The 17,500-nt window shown below is 42.3% G+C and overlaps 1 protein-coding gene across 2 annotated transcripts in view; it reads left to right on the top strand.

The window, feature by feature from the left end:
- Window positions 1–17,500, top strand: part of DIAPH1 (diaphanous related formin 1) — a 423,627-nt gene that overhangs the window by 369,868 nt on the left and 36,259 nt on the right. For both annotated transcript variants that reach the window (XM_040344879.1, XM_040344880.1), the window contains exons 20-24: window positions 4,626–4,720; window positions 7,279–7,380; window positions 8,603–8,842; window positions 8,951–9,080; window positions 11,922–12,046. In XM_040344879.1, coding sequence (XP_040200813.1) covers window positions 4,626–4,720; window positions 7,279–7,380; window positions 8,603–8,842; window positions 8,951–9,080; window positions 11,922–12,046 — 692 coding nt within the window. The remainder of the gene's footprint in view (window positions 1–4,625; window positions 4,721–7,278; window positions 7,381–8,602; window positions 8,843–8,950; window positions 9,081–11,921; window positions 12,047–17,500) is intronic.

Below are 17,500 nucleotides of genomic sequence, written 5' to 3'. Positions count from 1 at the left end.
CGACATGCCCCGTCTGACCAGGGGTGGCTGGTGAGCTATATGCTCCAGGGCACACATATGATCGGGCTACTGCTGTCCGAGTCACAGTGTGCCGTGGCCGACAGCCAACCCGTACCGCTCGGGTGATGGGTCTGTCTGCGGAATGCGTCCAGCAGTCCCCACAGGGGGGGTAAGTATAGTGTCACCTGTCTCGGCAGGATGGAGCAGCTGGGTATTCCCTGGGAGGTCAATTAGGGGGTCTCTCTCCCTCCCTCCTTACCAGGCTTGGGCCGCTGTGTGTTTGACAGGGGGTCCTCCGGGGGGGGGGAGGGCTTAGAGTCTGGATGGGGCGCTGTGCATTGGGGTCCGCTCGTCCCTCCCCTAAATTCTTGGGTGCTGTGGGGTGTACACATGTGGGAAGACCACCACGGGGAGGGTCAGCACGGTTGCACTCATCTTTCTGTAGACTCAGCAGGAAAGTCCAGCGGCCATTTTGCCGGAGCCCTCATGCGGTTTCTTGCTGAGGCGGCCAGCGGCCCTTTTCTAGTAGTCTCAGCTTGTTTTTGCCTCTAGCGCTGGGTTATCTTCTGGAACGGCGCAAAGCACACAGAACACCTCGTGACAGAGTGCGAACGGCAGCAAAACTCACCGCCATGGGTAAGGGTGGTGAGTCCTACGGGGGGCCCCCTCAGTCTGTGGCAGCTAGGAGGGTGGACTTTTGGTGTGGCTTGCCTGCGGTTCCTAACGGGTGTCAGGCAAGTGTGGGTCAGCATGGCCTCAGAGGGCGCTTCTTCTCCTGACATCCCTGTGGTGGCAACCGGTTCCCATGCACCTGAAGTGGAGTCCTTTGTTGCCAGGGTGGAAGCAGCATGCAGGCGCAAGGGGGGTAAAAACGCCCCCACCGTCTTCTGGGGAAAGCTCTGATTCGGACTCTGGCCTTCCTGTGGCAACCGGCCTCTGTTCTGAATTTTCAGAGGATGCGGACCAGAACCATTCGGACAGTGAGGATGATTCTATGTCCGGGTCAGTGCAGAAAAGGGCGCTTGTAGGAGCGATTATTGCTGCGGTGCGGGCTACCCTTAAAATGGAGGATACCGCGGGGGCATCTACAGAGGTGTCGGTCCCTTTTGGGTCTCACAAGCCAGCCTGCACGGCTAAGATGTTTCCCTACCTGGCCTATTTTGATACGTTTATCTACAAAGAATGGAAACGCCCGCAGCAAGCTTTTCCGGTCCCAAAACGCATGGCGGTACGTTGCACTTTTGAGGAGAGTTTCCTGAAGAAATGGACATCTCCCCTGATTGTAGACCCCCCGGTATCCAGGTTAATTAAGGTAACCACGATTCCGGTAGCAGGGACCTGCTTTTAAGGACCCTGGCGATAGGAGGGCCGAGGCATGTTTACGGTGGTGGTGTCAGCATTGCGGCCGGTGTTGGCCACGGCCCTGGTGTCCCAGACGCTTACTGAATGGGTAAAATGAGTGCACCGTGAATTGGAAAAGCAACAGGCTTCCCTGGTCTGCATGGAATTTTTTTTTTGAAAGGCCATTTTTTATCATCTTTGTATGTAGGCAATTTAGTCTGCCAAGCCTGGAATGCATGCCTTTTCTGTTACTACTGAAAGGAATAGGGTACAAATTTGTACTTATGGATATTTTATGCCTTATATTCATGTGATAAGGACAGGACTGCTGTTGGTTAGCCAAAGATTGTCACATGTCCTACCAAAGTTATGAGACTGTCCTCAACTATTTCAGTGAAGTGTGATGACTTGCCGATCTTTGTCCAGACTTGCTGATGGGTCTTCAAGGCTCATGCATGACGGCATCATTCCCCCTTTTTTTATTAGGAAAGAAATCTCATGGCACAGTGTACAGTTCTCTGATTTCTGTGCAGTAGGTGTACACATCGAGTGGCTCTGATGATCTACTAGAAAACATCCACACCTTGAGTTTGCCCTGAGATACTTCATTTTGGAACAGCTGCATGGTTCAGGACAGTTATGGAAACCTTAAAACAGACCTTTCATCCTGATATGCCTGAATTATAATGTAAATATAGTTTAATTTTAATTGTGTCCTTTTCTTGTGGTTGCAGCGCTGACATTAACGGACGTTTCTGCAGTCTGATTATCTATTTAGCACTTATGACCCCTTATGCTAGCTAATGCAAATATCAAATACGAGCAATAGTGTTTAATATAATAATCACATTTTCTAATAAATGTGCATTACATTTAATTTGTTTTACATTGCCTTTGAAAGAGCATTTGTGAAAACTGTGGAAAACAGTCTATTATAAGCATGCAGAGATTCCCTTTTATGCTACACACGGTGCTTGCTAACCCTGAACTATGAACTGTTATTTTGTGACAGCCATTGAATAAGCACTATTCAAAGTCCTTCATTCAGTGCACTTAGAAGGATGTTTTTTTAAATTTCGTACAAGTATACTTTTCAAAAGTAGCGTGGTGCAGCAGATGGTGGAGAAGTTCAATGGAATATCTTCCAGCTGTTATTCAGGGGCATAAAAAAATCAGATCAAACTGCCTTACACCTGCTTTTCTGCCAGCAGCTTGCAATGTGTGTATAGTGTTTGAAGATGAAGGACCCAGCACGTGTCAATGCCTGCAAAAGAAAGAATAGTAATTTGTCTTAACAGAGACCATTTTTTTCCAGTGGATAGTGCCTGGCTGTAAATGGTGCATGTGTGTTTTTTTTGGAAGAAAAAATTACAACAAATTTCAGCCCTAAACTCAATTTTGGCAGCTGTGCTTTGTAATTGGTTATTATAACAGATGTGTGTCTGTAATGTTATCAAAAGTTAAACTATTTAGGCAGTTTATCCCTGCTTTTCCTTCAGGGGCATAAAAAAATACCCCTCAAAAAACACCCTTGTTGTGGCCCCCACAGTGCAAGGGTTAAATGCCTATTAAGTCTAGAGGGTTGTAAAAGAGCCTGTGTTACTTATCTGACTCCCCGCTCTAGCAGACTCCAATGCTCTTCCCCTCTTCGTACAGCTTGTCTATGGCCAGAGCCTTTGTGTCCTCATTACAGTGTAGGTTTATTAACCTGCTATTGCATGTAGTGGGGGACAATCCTGCAACTGATGCCAGGGTTAGCTTAAAGAGGAGGCCGAGGTGAATCGGTCACAAGGATCGAGAGAGCCTGCTGATGTGAGGAGATGGGTAATACAGCCTCTTCTGCAGCACCCTACACTTAAAGGGCATTTAACCTTTATTTTTGGAAGGAAAATTCTTAAGCAGACAGCATAATTTGTTGATCAGAAAATAATAAAGCATATAAAAGTCCACATGCAGCGCTAAAATTTAAACTGGAGATCCAAAGGGGAAGAGTCGATAAACCCGTCACCAGCTTCAGTATGTGTAGAAAGGCACACCGCACCACGTGGGAATTTAATCTGCTTACCAGATAGCTGAAACAAGCAGGCATGTAGTGGATAAACCACGATAACAGCTCCGTCCCTCAGCTTTAGATTGAATTTTAGACCAGGATTGCGGTTAATCATCAGACCTTTTCATACTGTCAAAACTTCTTAGGACTCTCACACAGGATGTGTATGTGAATCACCTAAACGGTCAGTGGTACCCAGTGAAGAAATAATGCAGCCAATGGTGAAGCCCGTAAAGTTATGTATTAACATTTATTGTAGAAACTTACATTTCAGTACAGGAACAAATGCATCAAATATTTGAATGATGGCTGCGGCTCTCAGCGTGCTAGTGTCAGCCCGCCTGATATGTTTCATCCAACATGATTTTGTCAGAGGCGTCACAGCTCTGTCCTCTTTTATTCCTGATGGTTGATGCTCCATTGTGTCGAGAATAGGCTATGTATGGCTCCTGTAGTTTAGGAAAGAAATGGAAACTTGATTAGGAGGATTAGAGAGAGATATATGAGAACATACCGTAACTAGATAGAAGCCATTATAAATGAGTTTAATGCTTCAGCAGTTCATATGTAATACACATCAGTGGCAGTCTATGACCTGATCCTAGCTTCACTGCCTAGTGTCAAAATGTGTATATGGGGGTGCTGGATCAAAGGATACAAGTGGTATCCTTGGGGATAAAACCACAAACTGGGTCATGATAGATCTAATTAGAACGCAGCTTCTAAGTCAAAGTTGTCAAAGGAAAGAATGGCAACTTGGACAAAACCTGTTTGTGGTCTGTATGTGTTCCTAGAGCCAATATAAGAAAATTAAATCGCTGATGTAGAAGTAAAATGTCCTGTTTACTGATTGAATATAAAATACCAGCACAGTTTGTTCCCCAAAATGCAATGTTACCTAAATCATGGACCATCAATTGGAAAATGTTTACTTTTTTAATTCAGTATATTTGATTTCTTCTGCTGGCCACACAGACCCCAATCACTACCTGAAAAAAAGTACGTCTGAACGCCTATCCTAAATGCTTCCAGGCATAGGGGGACTAGTAAATCCTAGATCAGAATGACTGGTCAAGAGCCAAATGGGACTCGGTAATGGCATCTCTCACAGGATCCCTTTAGGCTGAGTGGGTTATCAAAATAACATACAGATGATTGTAACTTTCTAATATCATTTACTTTGTAGCTGCGAAGGTATTTAACTTTGTAATTTTATTTAATTTTTTTTAAACAGCCATCTTTTTGGGTTCATACCGTATGCCCTATCCAGAGATTAAAAATGTCATCCTAGAAGTGAATGAAGAAGTACTGACTGAATCTATGATTTCGGTAAGTTTGCTTTCAGGCATCTGAAAAAAAGTAGTAGTCTTTCTGCAAATGCAAGATGGTCCTTAGCAGATGTCTGTCTACATGTTTTGGGAGTTCAACTGCATCTGTAAGGTAACTATTAACATTACATTGTGCATTAGAAGGTAGGAAAGAATGGACACTGTTCTTGGTTCTTCCATTACAAGTGGAGAGGTTTGTAGCTGTTATGTTTGATGTGCACATGTATTGTAGTGTGGGCATCCAATGTAAGGCTGGCCATAGACTGAACACATTTTTTTTTTTGCAACTACGGGTTGCAGGAAAGTAATTTGCTTGATTCCCCCATCAACACAACCTTGACAGGGGAATCCCTCCTATGGAGCCATGGTGTTCTCCTGGCGGGGGGACACGTAATCAAACCTTGGCTATTTTTTACTATGTAGCACCGTGTACAGAATATTCACATATCGTATGTATGCTGTATCACACTTTAGTGTGGACCATATTTCCTTTTTTATTTTAGATGTGCATTGGGGTGGCATTTATAAAGAATGGCAACATGTCACAATTCATATGTACACACATATCCATGTGCTTGAGTCATGTGCAATAAACCAGCAAAGTCATCTCACAAATTCACCATTAGCCCTCGTTCACGCCAATGCGATTTGTCACACCCTATTTTCAACAATGGAAACGGTCAAATCATCAGGACTCAGTTCGCAGCGACTTTCAAAAAGGTTCCTGCACTACTTTTCTGAAATTTCATTGCGACTTGCATTGACTACTGTTATATTAAGTCACAAGCCACAATGAAATCGCCGATCCAAATCGCACTGATCTGCAGCTTTGAAGTAGTGGAATATCAAAGCTGCTCTGCTGTGAACCAGGGCTCAGACTAAAGCATATAGAAACATAAATCTTTGATGCATTAAGGAGGATAACCTCAACAGAATGTTTAGTGAAACGTATACCCTAGCACCCTAGGCTCGCGTTTATTTTTTGCCCATTAAATGAAAATTCCTTTAACCACTTAAGACCCAGACCAAAATGCAGCTAAAGGACCAGGCCAGGTTTTGCGATTCGGGACTGCGTCGCTTTAACAGACAATTGCGCGGTCATGCGACGTGGCTCCAAAACAAAATTGGCATCCTTTTTTTCCCACAAATAGAGCTTTCTTTGATCACCTCTGCGGTTTTTATTTTTTGAGCTATAAACAAAAATAGAGCGACAATTTTGAAAAAAATATCTATTTTTTACTTTTTGCTATAATAAATATCCCCCAAAAATATATAAAAAAAAAAAATTTCCTCAGTTTAGGCCGATGAGTATTCTTCTACCTATTTTTGGTAAAAAAAAATCGCAATAATCGTTTATCGGTTTGTTTGTGCAAAATGTATCGTGTTTACAAAATAGGGGATAGTTTTATTGCATTTTTATAATTTTTTTTTTTTTTTTACTACTAATGGCGGGGATCAGCGATTTTTTTTCGTGACTGCGACATTATGGCGGACACTTCAGACAATTTTGACACATTTTTGGGACCATTGTCATTTTCACAGCAAAAAATGAATTTAAAATGCATTAACTGTGGAAATGACGGTTGCAGTTTGGGAGTTAACCACAGGGGGCGCTGAAGGGGTTATGTGTCACCTAATGTGTGTTTACAACTGTAGGGGGGTGTGGCTGTAGGTGTGACGTCATCGATTGTGGATCCCTATAAAAGATCACACGATCGATGACACCGCCACAGTGAAGAACGTTCTTCAGCTCCGGGGACCGATCGCTGGACTCCAGCGGCGATCTGGTACCGCGGTCCCGGAGCTTCGGACCGGGTCGCGGGAGCGCGCCCGCCCCCGACGACCCACAGCTGGGCTTAAAGATCAACGTACATATACGTATATGTGCACGAGGCGGTCCTTAAAGCGGTAGTTCACCCTCACTGGCTTGATTTTACCATCGAGACAGGCATTGTAGCGCGAGCTACAGTATGCCTGTCCCGATTTTTTTAACCCCGGACTCACCTTGTAATCGGACATCGTAGATTTCGGCTCCCGCGGGGAATGGGCGTGCCTATGGAGAGGGAGGATGATTGACGGCCGGCCCTGGCACGTCACTCTCCCCGAAGACAGCCGGAGTAGGTCTCGGCTCTTCACGGCGCCTGCGCAAAGGCTATGCGCAGGCGCCGTGAAGAGCCAAGCCTATTTCGGCTATTTCCGGAGAAGCGTGACGCGCCAGAGCCGGCCGTCAATCATCCTCCGTCTCCATAGGCACGCCCATTCCCCGGTATCTTCGATCTACGAGTACAAGGTGAGTACGGGGGTAAAAAATTCGGGACAGGCATACTGTAGCTCGCGCTACAATGCCTGATTTTATGGTAAAAGAAAAACAAAATTTTTTTTTTTCGTTGATGGGGTGAACCCCCGCTTTAAGTGGTTTAACATATGTGGCATTATAGATAAGTAGTTGCTTTTGAGTAAGTGCATACATTGTAACTTTAGAATGAAGTGTGTTTTCTTTTCTTTTAACTTTTAGTCAAATTATTGTTCATTACTCTTACACTTTTTTATTTTCTTAAGAATCTAGTGAAGCAGTTGCCAGAAGGAGATCAGATTCAGATGTTAGCGGAATTTAAAGATGAGTACAATGACTTGGCAGAGCCAGAGCAATTCGGAGTTGTGGTAAGTTCTTGTGCATGTTGTTTTTTTTTTTTTTAAACATTTGTATGTTTATCCGAGGTGTATATGTGTACCCAAACTGACCTGAGTACATTTATATCCTGCCATGGAGGCAAAGGACAAAAGGAATATATGAGCACCCTAAGACCCCTTTCACACTGAGCAACTGTGCCATTGGTGCTAAAGCACTGCTTGTTTTTGCAGGGTTTGGGGCGTTTTTTACACATAAAAGGGTAAAAGGTGCAGTTTGCAGCGATTTTAAGGTGCTTTGGAAGCGTTGCCCATTCATTGCAATGGGCAGGGCATTTTGGGATCGCTAATAACATCGCTCCCAACCCGCCCCAAAAATGCTGCTTACAGGACTTTTCACAACGTCCCGCAAGCGCTCCACCCCAGTGTGAAAAGACACACTGCAATGAATGGGAGGCTGATTTCAAGCGCTTTTCAGAGGCTATTTCTTGTACTTAAGTGCCTGAAAACTGCCTCGGTAATGTTCTAGGAGGGGAATTCCTTTAATTTCCTGTTATGGCTCATGGGCAGCAGGATATAAAAGAACATCTCAGTTAGGAACACAGACTGCAAATAAAAAATCGAACAGAGAGGGATTATTCCCACTCTATCAATACTTAAAGCGGCTGTACACCCTTATATATACTCAGTGAAGTGACTGGCCTCAGGTGCTACACAGAGATGAAACTAATCCACAAGTTCTACCTTTTTTATGTGCATGCTTCTCTTTTCTACAGCCATTAAAAGTCCAGAATTTATAAAGCTTATCTGGGCTGTCAGAAAATGTGTCAGAGAGCTAAAATTTGACTCGGAGCTCAATAAGGAGTGCTTATGGGAGGGAACACTCCCCTCTTCACACAGGAACAGAGCTGATGCTGTAAATCACAAGCTGTGTGCTGGAAAATCTCTCTCCTGTCACTTTTTTATTTTATCTTGATGTCAGGAAAACTTGTCAGAAGTTACTCATGCTGATAGCAGAAGGACAGGAAAGTAGACAGAAATGACACTCATTGCGGTGGATTGGGACAAGTATACACTATAGAGGCATATGCTTTATTTTTTTTATTTTTTTATGTCTGATGTTTACAACCACTTTAAAAAAATAATAATTGGGTAGTTTAAAGCTTTAGGTGTTTTGAAATGGTTTACATAGGGTTACCGCCCTTTTACTTCCTAAAAAAATAAATAATGGCTAATTATTTTCTTATTTGTTTAGATGAGCACAGTCCCACGCCTACGACCAAGGCTCAACGCCATTCTATTTAAACTCATGTTTAATGAACATGTAGAAAACATCAAACCAGATATTGTTTCAGTAACAGCCGCATGTGAAGAGGTACGGAAGAGTAAGAACTTTTCCACCCTTCTAGAGATCACTCTGCTTGTTGGAAATTTTATGAACGCCGGGTCCCGTAATGCTGGTGCTTTCGGTTTTGAGATCGGTTTCCTCTGCAAGGTAAAAAAAAATATGAAATGACAATAAATGTTGAAAGGGAGACCAGCACTTTTTAAATTCAAGTACTAAGGCATACATGGAGTTATTTTGTTTATTTTGTATTTTCAGCTTAAAGACACCAAGTCAGCTGACCAGAAGACAACCTTGTTACACTTCTTAGCTGAAACCTGTGAGCAAGATTACCCTGATGTGTTACAGTTCCCAGATGAGATGGTTCATGTAGAAAAGGCCAGTAGAGGTATGTTTTTTTTTTTTCAAAGGAGGCAGTTGCATTTTCTTGTTTGGATCCTGTCTAGCCAATTAATGACCAGGCCTATTCTGACACTTTTTGTTTACAAGTAAACATTATTTTTTATTTTTGATGGAATATTACTAAGAACCCCCAAACATTGTATATATTTTTTTAGCAGAGGCCCTAGAGAACAAAATGGTGGTCCTTGCAATTTTTTATTTTGCTTTCGCACGGTATTTGCGCAGCAGTTTTTCAAATGCTACTTTTTTTTAAAAACACACTTTATAAATAGTCACAAAATATAACCCAATTGTTTTGTAAAATATGAACGCTGTTACCCTGAGTAAATGGATCTCGAACATCTCGTGCTGTAAAATTGTACACGCTCATGAAATTACGACAAATTACAGTACTTAAAAAAAGGTGACGCTTTAAAAATATGTACAGGTTACCAGTTTAGTATTAAAGAGGCGGTCTAGTGCTAGAATTATTCCTCGCTCTCTGATGTTTGCGACGATACGTCAAGTGTGTGGTGCGAACACTGTTTACATATGTGGGCTTGACCTACGTTTGCATTCATCACTATGCGTGCATTAAAAAAGCCCAGAGATTGCTTGCTGCTGGGTACCGCCATCTTAGATGTGAAGTCAGCAGCCCAAACAGGCCCAGAGCTGTCACTGAAGAGACACTCTATAGTATTCCCCGTCACTCTTCACCCATCAACTACATCTGTAGTTATGTAGGAAGGTTAGGGAAGGGGCGGAGGAGCTGGGCCAGTGCAGACAGTAAGACATTCCCAGAAGAGAAGAGCACTGTAATGTAGCAGGAGTAAGGGAAAGCCGTGGCTGTGCCAGGAAATTAACTTTTCTGCAATGGTTGAATTGCCTTGCAACTTTACAGGCACATTGCAAGTGAATAAAAAAATGTATGGAGAAAAACTCCACAAGTAAGAAATTTAAATACATGTTTCTATGATTTTACCTGAATTATTTTAAGTTGGGTTCTCTTTATTATATTAAGGTCCTTCCCTTGTCCCCAATTTGTGATTGGACAGTAAGGATCATCAGTTCAGTAAAACATTTTGCCAAGATAAAAATGATAAATACTGATTCAGTTTTATGTCTACAAACAAACTTTTTCTGCATTTTCTCTGTGGGCATAAACTGACTCGGATGTAAACAGACGGACGCCCCTTTGCCTCTCTGTAGACTTACATTGTAGTTTGGTGTGGATCTGTCTGAAAAACTGAAAGATAGATCCAGACTGAACGCCTGTGTGAAAAGGGCCCTAATAGAGTGGCAGCATTTTACACCACTGCTCATGCAGTTCTCTCCTCCTGTCAGCATATTTGCATGCAGCACACATGATTAGTCTCTCTAGTACTGCTTCTTCTTCCCCCCAGTCTGAATGCTACTTTACATTAGATTGCAAGAGGCTGATAGCTACTAAAATGGTGCTGTCCTAGCTACATTTTTTGTAGCCTGAAGTTCATCTTTAAAAGACCATTAACATTTGGGCTTATGTTTTAAGAAAAGAGCCCCTGAACAAAAATGTAAGGAGTTGGGCTGAAAGCAGATGTCAGCTGCCTGTCTTATTCCTTGGACCTCCAGCTGCTGGTGTTACCAGCTCATATGCGTGTTATGTTGGGCTGGTATTGTTTAAAGGATACCATGCATCTTTTTGTTTTTACAATTCACAACAATGAAAATACAATTTTTAGAGTATATTCCACTATCTGTACAGATTAGGTCAATTGTTGGCTGCTTTAAAGCCTTTCTCCAGCTCCCTTTAAAAAAATAAATAGTCTGACTGTTGTTGCTAGAAAAACAAAACCCACTCTCACTGCACTGCAGTACTCTCCTCCTCTCTTGTGCTTGTCATCACACACTTGCTGCTCTGCAATCCAGGACACGTCCTCTTTCCCCAGCATCATTCAGCCCACCTCTGTGAGCCCCAGTGCACAAAGAGCACACCCTTTAGGTGCACATCATCAGACCACCCTGGACTTACAGGAGAATGCTGCAGACAGCGGAAGTAAGAGGACCCGCAACTTCATATAACAAGATTGTAAATGTCTAATGCCAGGTATTGGTATGTTATATATAGTTACATTAGTCCAGCTTGGACCGATGTAACTATGTGGATTTCACACCTGGCTGATACCCTTGTAAGCTGGAAATTACTAAAGTAGACACTGCTACCCTAGTGCTCTCCACTTGCTTCTGGGTCCCATGCTGAATGGCAGGCCTGAAGCATTGCTGAACACAGCAGGTCTGCCACTTGGCATTACATTCATTCAGAAAATTCAAACCATTCTGTGAATGGCACCTGTGCCAAGTGGTTGACCTGCTGTGTTGGCTCGGAAGCAAGTGAGGATCACTGAGGTAGCAGTATCTAATTTTGGTGACTGCCAGCCTCCAAGAGGATTAGCCAGGTAAAGTATACACTCGGTTTTATTTTGTTCAAGCTGGACCAATGTAACTATGTCATACAAATGCTTAGAATTTTTTCTTTAAAGACATCTGGATAAGTGTGTATGAAAATAAAAAAAAATGGTATGGGGCGCTAGATACTGTCACTGGCCCGCAGTATGCAAACCCATCTAAGACATACAGTATGTAAAAAAAAATACAACTAAAATTAACCCCATTTCTTTTCAAGCACAGTTTTTATATGAAAAGTTTTTTTTTCTTGTCTGTGTTCCATCAGTTGATTTCCGTATAGTACAATATTTAAAAAAAATAATCATAACTGCTTTTAGAATTATAAATGTATTTATTAATATTGCTGGTTTATTAAACGCATGTCCCAAACAGTACTATGTATTGAAATACTTGTATTTTGCAGTATCTGCTGAAAATTTACAAAAGAATTTGGATCAAATGAAAAAGCATATTTCAGACCTTCAAAGGGACATTGAGAGCTTCCCGCCTCCGACTGATGATAAGGATAAGTTTGTGGAAAAGATGACGATATCCTTTAAGCTATCTATAAGTTTGTACTGAGACAAACCGGGTAAAATTATTTGTATTAGGATTGACAGACTATTATTTGAGTCAATGTAAATTAAAACCCAGTTGACATTACAGAAATGGGTATCCAATCAGATAACCATTGTATTAACTTTCACTGCCCTGTATTGCAGCTGCTGCGAGTCTCAAAAAATGTAGTGCAATAGGCAGCAGAAAAGACATACTCCTCCTAGTAATTCGCACATACTTGCACAGCCCACCCCACTAATTTTTCCTGCAATATACGCATCTGATGACACTTGTGTTAGGGTGTGTAGCTGTTACTCAGCTCTACCATAGTACTTTATAAAAGAGCAGGAATTCGCATTTGCACTGAAAAGTGTATTTGAAAGCAGCCCTAAGCAAAAATCTTAAATCATTACATGGGGTACAAGACAATAAAGAGGTAAAACTGTGTAAGACTTTAGTTGGGCTTTAAGCATAATTACATAGCTAAAGCAAACCTGGGGGGTAGTCTAGCCATGTTAGGTTGGCTTCTTTTCAGGAGGTACTCTCCGTGGATCTGTACCCTCTGTTTAGCCAGAAATGTAATGGATGACCTCACTCGCTCCAAAATGGTGCAGATGGGAAGAAAGGGGCTTCCTGGTTGTCGTGCAAGCTTGAGTTGTAGTTTGCTGTCTGTAGAGAAGCCCTAGATTGCAAGCTTCTGGGTAATTCTCCAAAGAATCTGAAAACACTAAATGGATCTTGATCAACCCACAGGTACCTTTTTAAGACAAGTAAACGGCACAATTTGCAGCTAAAATAACTAATCTTACCTGGATAAATTAAATCCCAATTTCTTTGGTAGTTTTTTCTTTTTTTTTTTATACAAAAAATCCTGTCATGAAGGTCCTTGTTCGGGCACTTCCTGTTCCAAGGTGACAAAACTGTGTCCCTGTATCCCAATTATGCACTTTCGTTGCCACCCTGTTCTCTTTATGAAGACTACAAGTGACTTTGCTGGTTCATATTGCACAGGCATGCCCACTGTTGTCACCATCAGGAATCCTGGCTGAGAAATGATGTGCAGCCATAACTGGAGTGCATGCATAAAAACAAAGAGGCTAATGGAGATCAGCAGTGCTCATATTTAGCAAAGAATTAGAGGCGAATACAATATTATATTAAACATTCTGGTAGTTGTATGTGATACCCAGTGCTTTAGCAAACAAAATGCGGTTAAGTTAGGGTTTGGCTTTTTAGGCTAGCTGGGTTAATTTGTGAGGGGTTTTATTCACCATGGGTTCAGCTTTAACTCCAAGTAAATCTAAATATGCCAAATGGTGCATTTTTTTTTACAGTATACAAAAAAATGCAACTTTAAATACGTATATAAGTAGTTTAAGTACCAGAATTCTATAAAGCAGCACTTAGCCTGCAAATGGAAGGTCCAGCATTAGAAGCCAGCCAGGCTCTGAATTAAGCACACCACACGACTGTTGGCATTGAACACACTAGCAGGAGGACAGTAATTACCTGGGTAACCTTATTGGTGTGCTGCTTCTCGTTTATTATTTAATCAGCAAGTTGGGAGTGTGTTCAGCTCCTGCTATAAAGATGGAGGATCTGGTGGTTCTGCCTAGTAGGCTTGCCCAGACAACATAGAGTGCTGTAGAGATTTGCATATCCTTTGATTGGTAAAAGCAGTACCCATATACAGTTTGTAGTCCAAATGTGTTTAATATTTGTATTAAGGAAACAGGTTAGTGCATGGGGGAATTGGTGAATGCCTGTTATTACTCTTAATGAAAATCCTTATCTATAGCTAGCAAATTGTATTAGTTCACACATATATCACGGTCAAGCTGGGAAACTGCACCAAAGTTATTCCTTTCTGGCCATTCCCTACTCTACTCTGCAAAATGCCAAAAAATTATAGCATACTTTAATGAACATATAGTGCCAATATAGAGCAGACACACAGCTGTTCTATGTTTAACGTATTTTTGTGCACAGACCTCTCAATTTCTATTGCATAGTGCAGGTCAGTGGCTAGACCAAACTGTGTCTGCTCACTTTAGAGAGATGCAGTGACTTCCACTAGTTGACTGAACTGAAAAAGTACTTTAAAATTTAACTAAAGGCAGCACTTTTTTTTTTTGGATAGTATGTAGAGGGATTAAAAAACTTGTCAGTTTTTATTGTTGTCTGTGCCCCTATTAATGAGATTCACCTTCTCTATTTGTCCTGTTAACCATTAATATTTAAAGTGAAATGAGAAGAAAATCCTAAATTTTGGGTTGCTCCCAGAAAAGTAATAGAGGTGAAATTTTCCAACTGGGACACTAGTTGTGGTGACCTGGGGGTCCCCAAAGAATTCCCTTAATTTGCAGGTATTTCCCTTCCCATCCGAGTGGATGTCCCCACTCTTTTTGAGGGGGCTTGATTACAGCCAGGCTCGGCACAAACATTAGGAGAGTGCATTATACACAAGTGGACACATGATTTTTTATCCATGAAAGATGGCATCATACTTTAAAAAGACATCTTGCATCTCTCCAAGCCCTGCTTTATTGGACAAGCTTTTTAGGACAAACTCTTTGTATGGTGTATGTTTTCGCTTTATGGCAAGCTCCTTTTTTTTGGCTTAAACATACTTGATGCACTCTCACATTGGAGCTGCCTGTGCACTGTTCCTCAATCTCTGTGGTTTTGGGCTGGGTTTTCCATGTTTCTTAATTGCAAACTGGTACCAATAGGATCTCCTGAGGAAGCTGTAAAGCGTAACGCATAGCGATCCTTTGGTACCCTGAATTCCTGTGGGGCTCCGATTTGTGGGACCTTCTCTATTGACCAACCAGGGAGCTGTGATCAGTGTCCTGTCACTAGGAAAAATGGGGAAATGCTTGTTTACATCAGCATTTCCCCGTTCTTCCTCTCTGTGAGATGATCGCGGGTATCCCCGCGGACATCGAGTCTGCGGGACCCACGCTCAGACTCACGGAGCTTGCGGCGGGCCCACAATGCCGATTCTTAAAGGGGACGCACCTGTACGCCCATATGCCCAGCCGAGCCACTGTGCCAGCGTATATAGTCATGCGCTGGTCGGGAAGTGGTTAAATTGGTAAAAACACTATTTTTGTAAAGGGGAATGAATTGACTTTATAGGCATGATTAAAACAAATTAGTCGATTTTATTTGTAGAAAAAATTGTCAGATGATTAAAAAATATATACACCTATAAGGAAATATTTAAAAAAATCTGTCATTAAGCTGACTGCTGATCAATGGTCCTAAGCAGGACTACAAATAGAAGATTGGTAAACAGCAGAATATCCCTCGCCCTATCGCCCCAATATAGTAAATATGAGCGTAAACCTTAAAGCGTTAACCCCCCAAAAAAATATGGACATGGATCCTGCTCCTTTAAAGCATTTTATACAGCACAGTGCTTGTGCTGTGTAATTTGGACCCCTGTATCACCTAAAAAACCTGTCTGATCCTGCCAGTTTCTCCCCTCCCCTCTGTAAACTGACCACGGTAATCAAGGCTGCTGAGTCCTGACACCATGGTCAGAGTATATGCCTCTGTCATCTGCAGCCTTCTCTTCTGTGTCTGTCTCCCCCAACCCCCCTTTTTGTGTGTCACCTAGTGACAGTGCCGCCCCATCCCCCTCCTGCTGCAGGAATAATTAATATATCTATATACAGTCCTGATCAAAAGTTTAAGACCACTTGAAAAATTGCAAAAAATCATATTTTACATTGTTGGATCTTAACAAGGTTCTAAGTAGAGCTTCAACATGCAACAAGAAGAAATGAGAGCGAGACAAAACATTTTTTGAGCATTCAATTTAATGAAAATAACGAATAAACTGAAACAGGCTGTTTTTCAGCTGATCAAAAGTTTAGGACCACATGCCTTTAAAAGGCCAAATCTGTGCAAAGATGTGGATTCATTGTCATTTTCTGTCAGGTAGTCACACGTTGTGATGCCAAAGGCAAAAAAACTCCCTTTTTGAACGTGGTCGGGTTGCTGAACTGCATAAGCAGGGTCTCTCACAGCGTGCCATCGCTGCTGAGGTGGGACGCAGTAAGACAGTCATTTGGGATTTCTTAAATGATCCTGAGGGTTATGGAACAAAAAATTCAAGTGGAAGACCCAAAAAAAATTCACCAGCACTGAGCCGGTGGATCCAATTGGCTGTCCGTCAAGACACTGGACGATCCTCAACCCAAATTAAGGCCCTTACTGGTGCTGACTGCAGCCCCATAACCATCAGACGGCATCTGAGAATGAAGGGCTTCAAAAACAAAAAAGTCTTCAAAAACCTTGTCTCCTTGAACGCCACAGAACTGCTCGTTTGGACTTTGCAAGAGAGCACCAAACATGTGACATTCAAAGGTGGAAGAAAGTTTTATTCTCTGATGAGAAAAAATGTAACCTTGATGGTCCTGATGGTTTCCAACGTTACTGGCATGACAAGCAGATCCCACCTGAGATGTTTTCTACGCGCCACAGTGGAGGGGGCGCCATAATGGTCTGGGGTGCTTTTTCCTTCAGTGGAACAATGGAGCTTCAGGAAGTGCAGGGGTGTCAAACGGCCGCTGGCTATGTCCAGATGTTGCAGAGAGCATTCCTCATGACTGAGGGCCCTCGTCTGTGTGGTAACAACTGGGTTTTTCAACAGGACAACGCTACAGTACACAATGCCCGCAGGACAAGGGACTTCTTCCAGGAGAAGAACATCACTCTTTTGGGGATGGATGGCAAAGGAAGTTTACAAAAATGGACAACAGTTCCAGACAGTAGATGGCCTTCGTGCGGCTGTCTTCACCACTTGGAGAAATGTTCCCACTCACCTCATGGAAACACTTGCATCAAGCATGCCAAAACCAATTTTTGAAGCTACTCATTACTGAGTTCATGTTTGGAAGTTGGATTTCTGTTTTTGGGGGGTTTAGTTTTTTTTTTGGAGGTGTGGACCTAAACTTTTGATCAGCTGAAAAACAGCCTGTTTCGGTTTATTTGTTGTTTTCATTAAACTGAATGCTCAAAAAATGTTTTGTCTCACTCTCATTTCTTCTTGTTGCATGTTGAAGCTCTACTTGGAAACTTGTTAAGATCCAACAATGTAAAATATGATTTTTTGCCATTTTTCAAGTGGTCTTAAACTTTTGATCAGGACTGTACTATCTGTTTTGCATCCTAATACATCTCTGTTTTATTAAAAAGAATACCTTTTTCCTGTGGCTCCTGGCGGTCGCTTGACCGGCCGTGTCTCCTCTTTCCTCTCCTCCTTGCGTCCCGCTGACGTCATAGGGGGAATCTTAGCCCCTACCGTTGCTTTTGTTTCACGTGCAGAGAGGAGACATGGCCGGTTACATGAGCGATGGGAGCCGCCATGAAATGCAGCAAAGGAGGAATTGTTTAAATAAAACAGAGACCAAATGGATTAACAACCACTTTAAG

This window comes from Rana temporaria, chromosome 3 (assembly GCF_905171775.1).
Source record: "Rana temporaria chromosome 3, aRanTem1.1, whole genome shotgun sequence".
NCBI lineage: Eukaryota > Metazoa > Chordata > Amphibia > Anura > Ranidae > Rana > Rana temporaria.
This window is presented reverse-complemented; position numbering and strand designations above follow the sequence as displayed.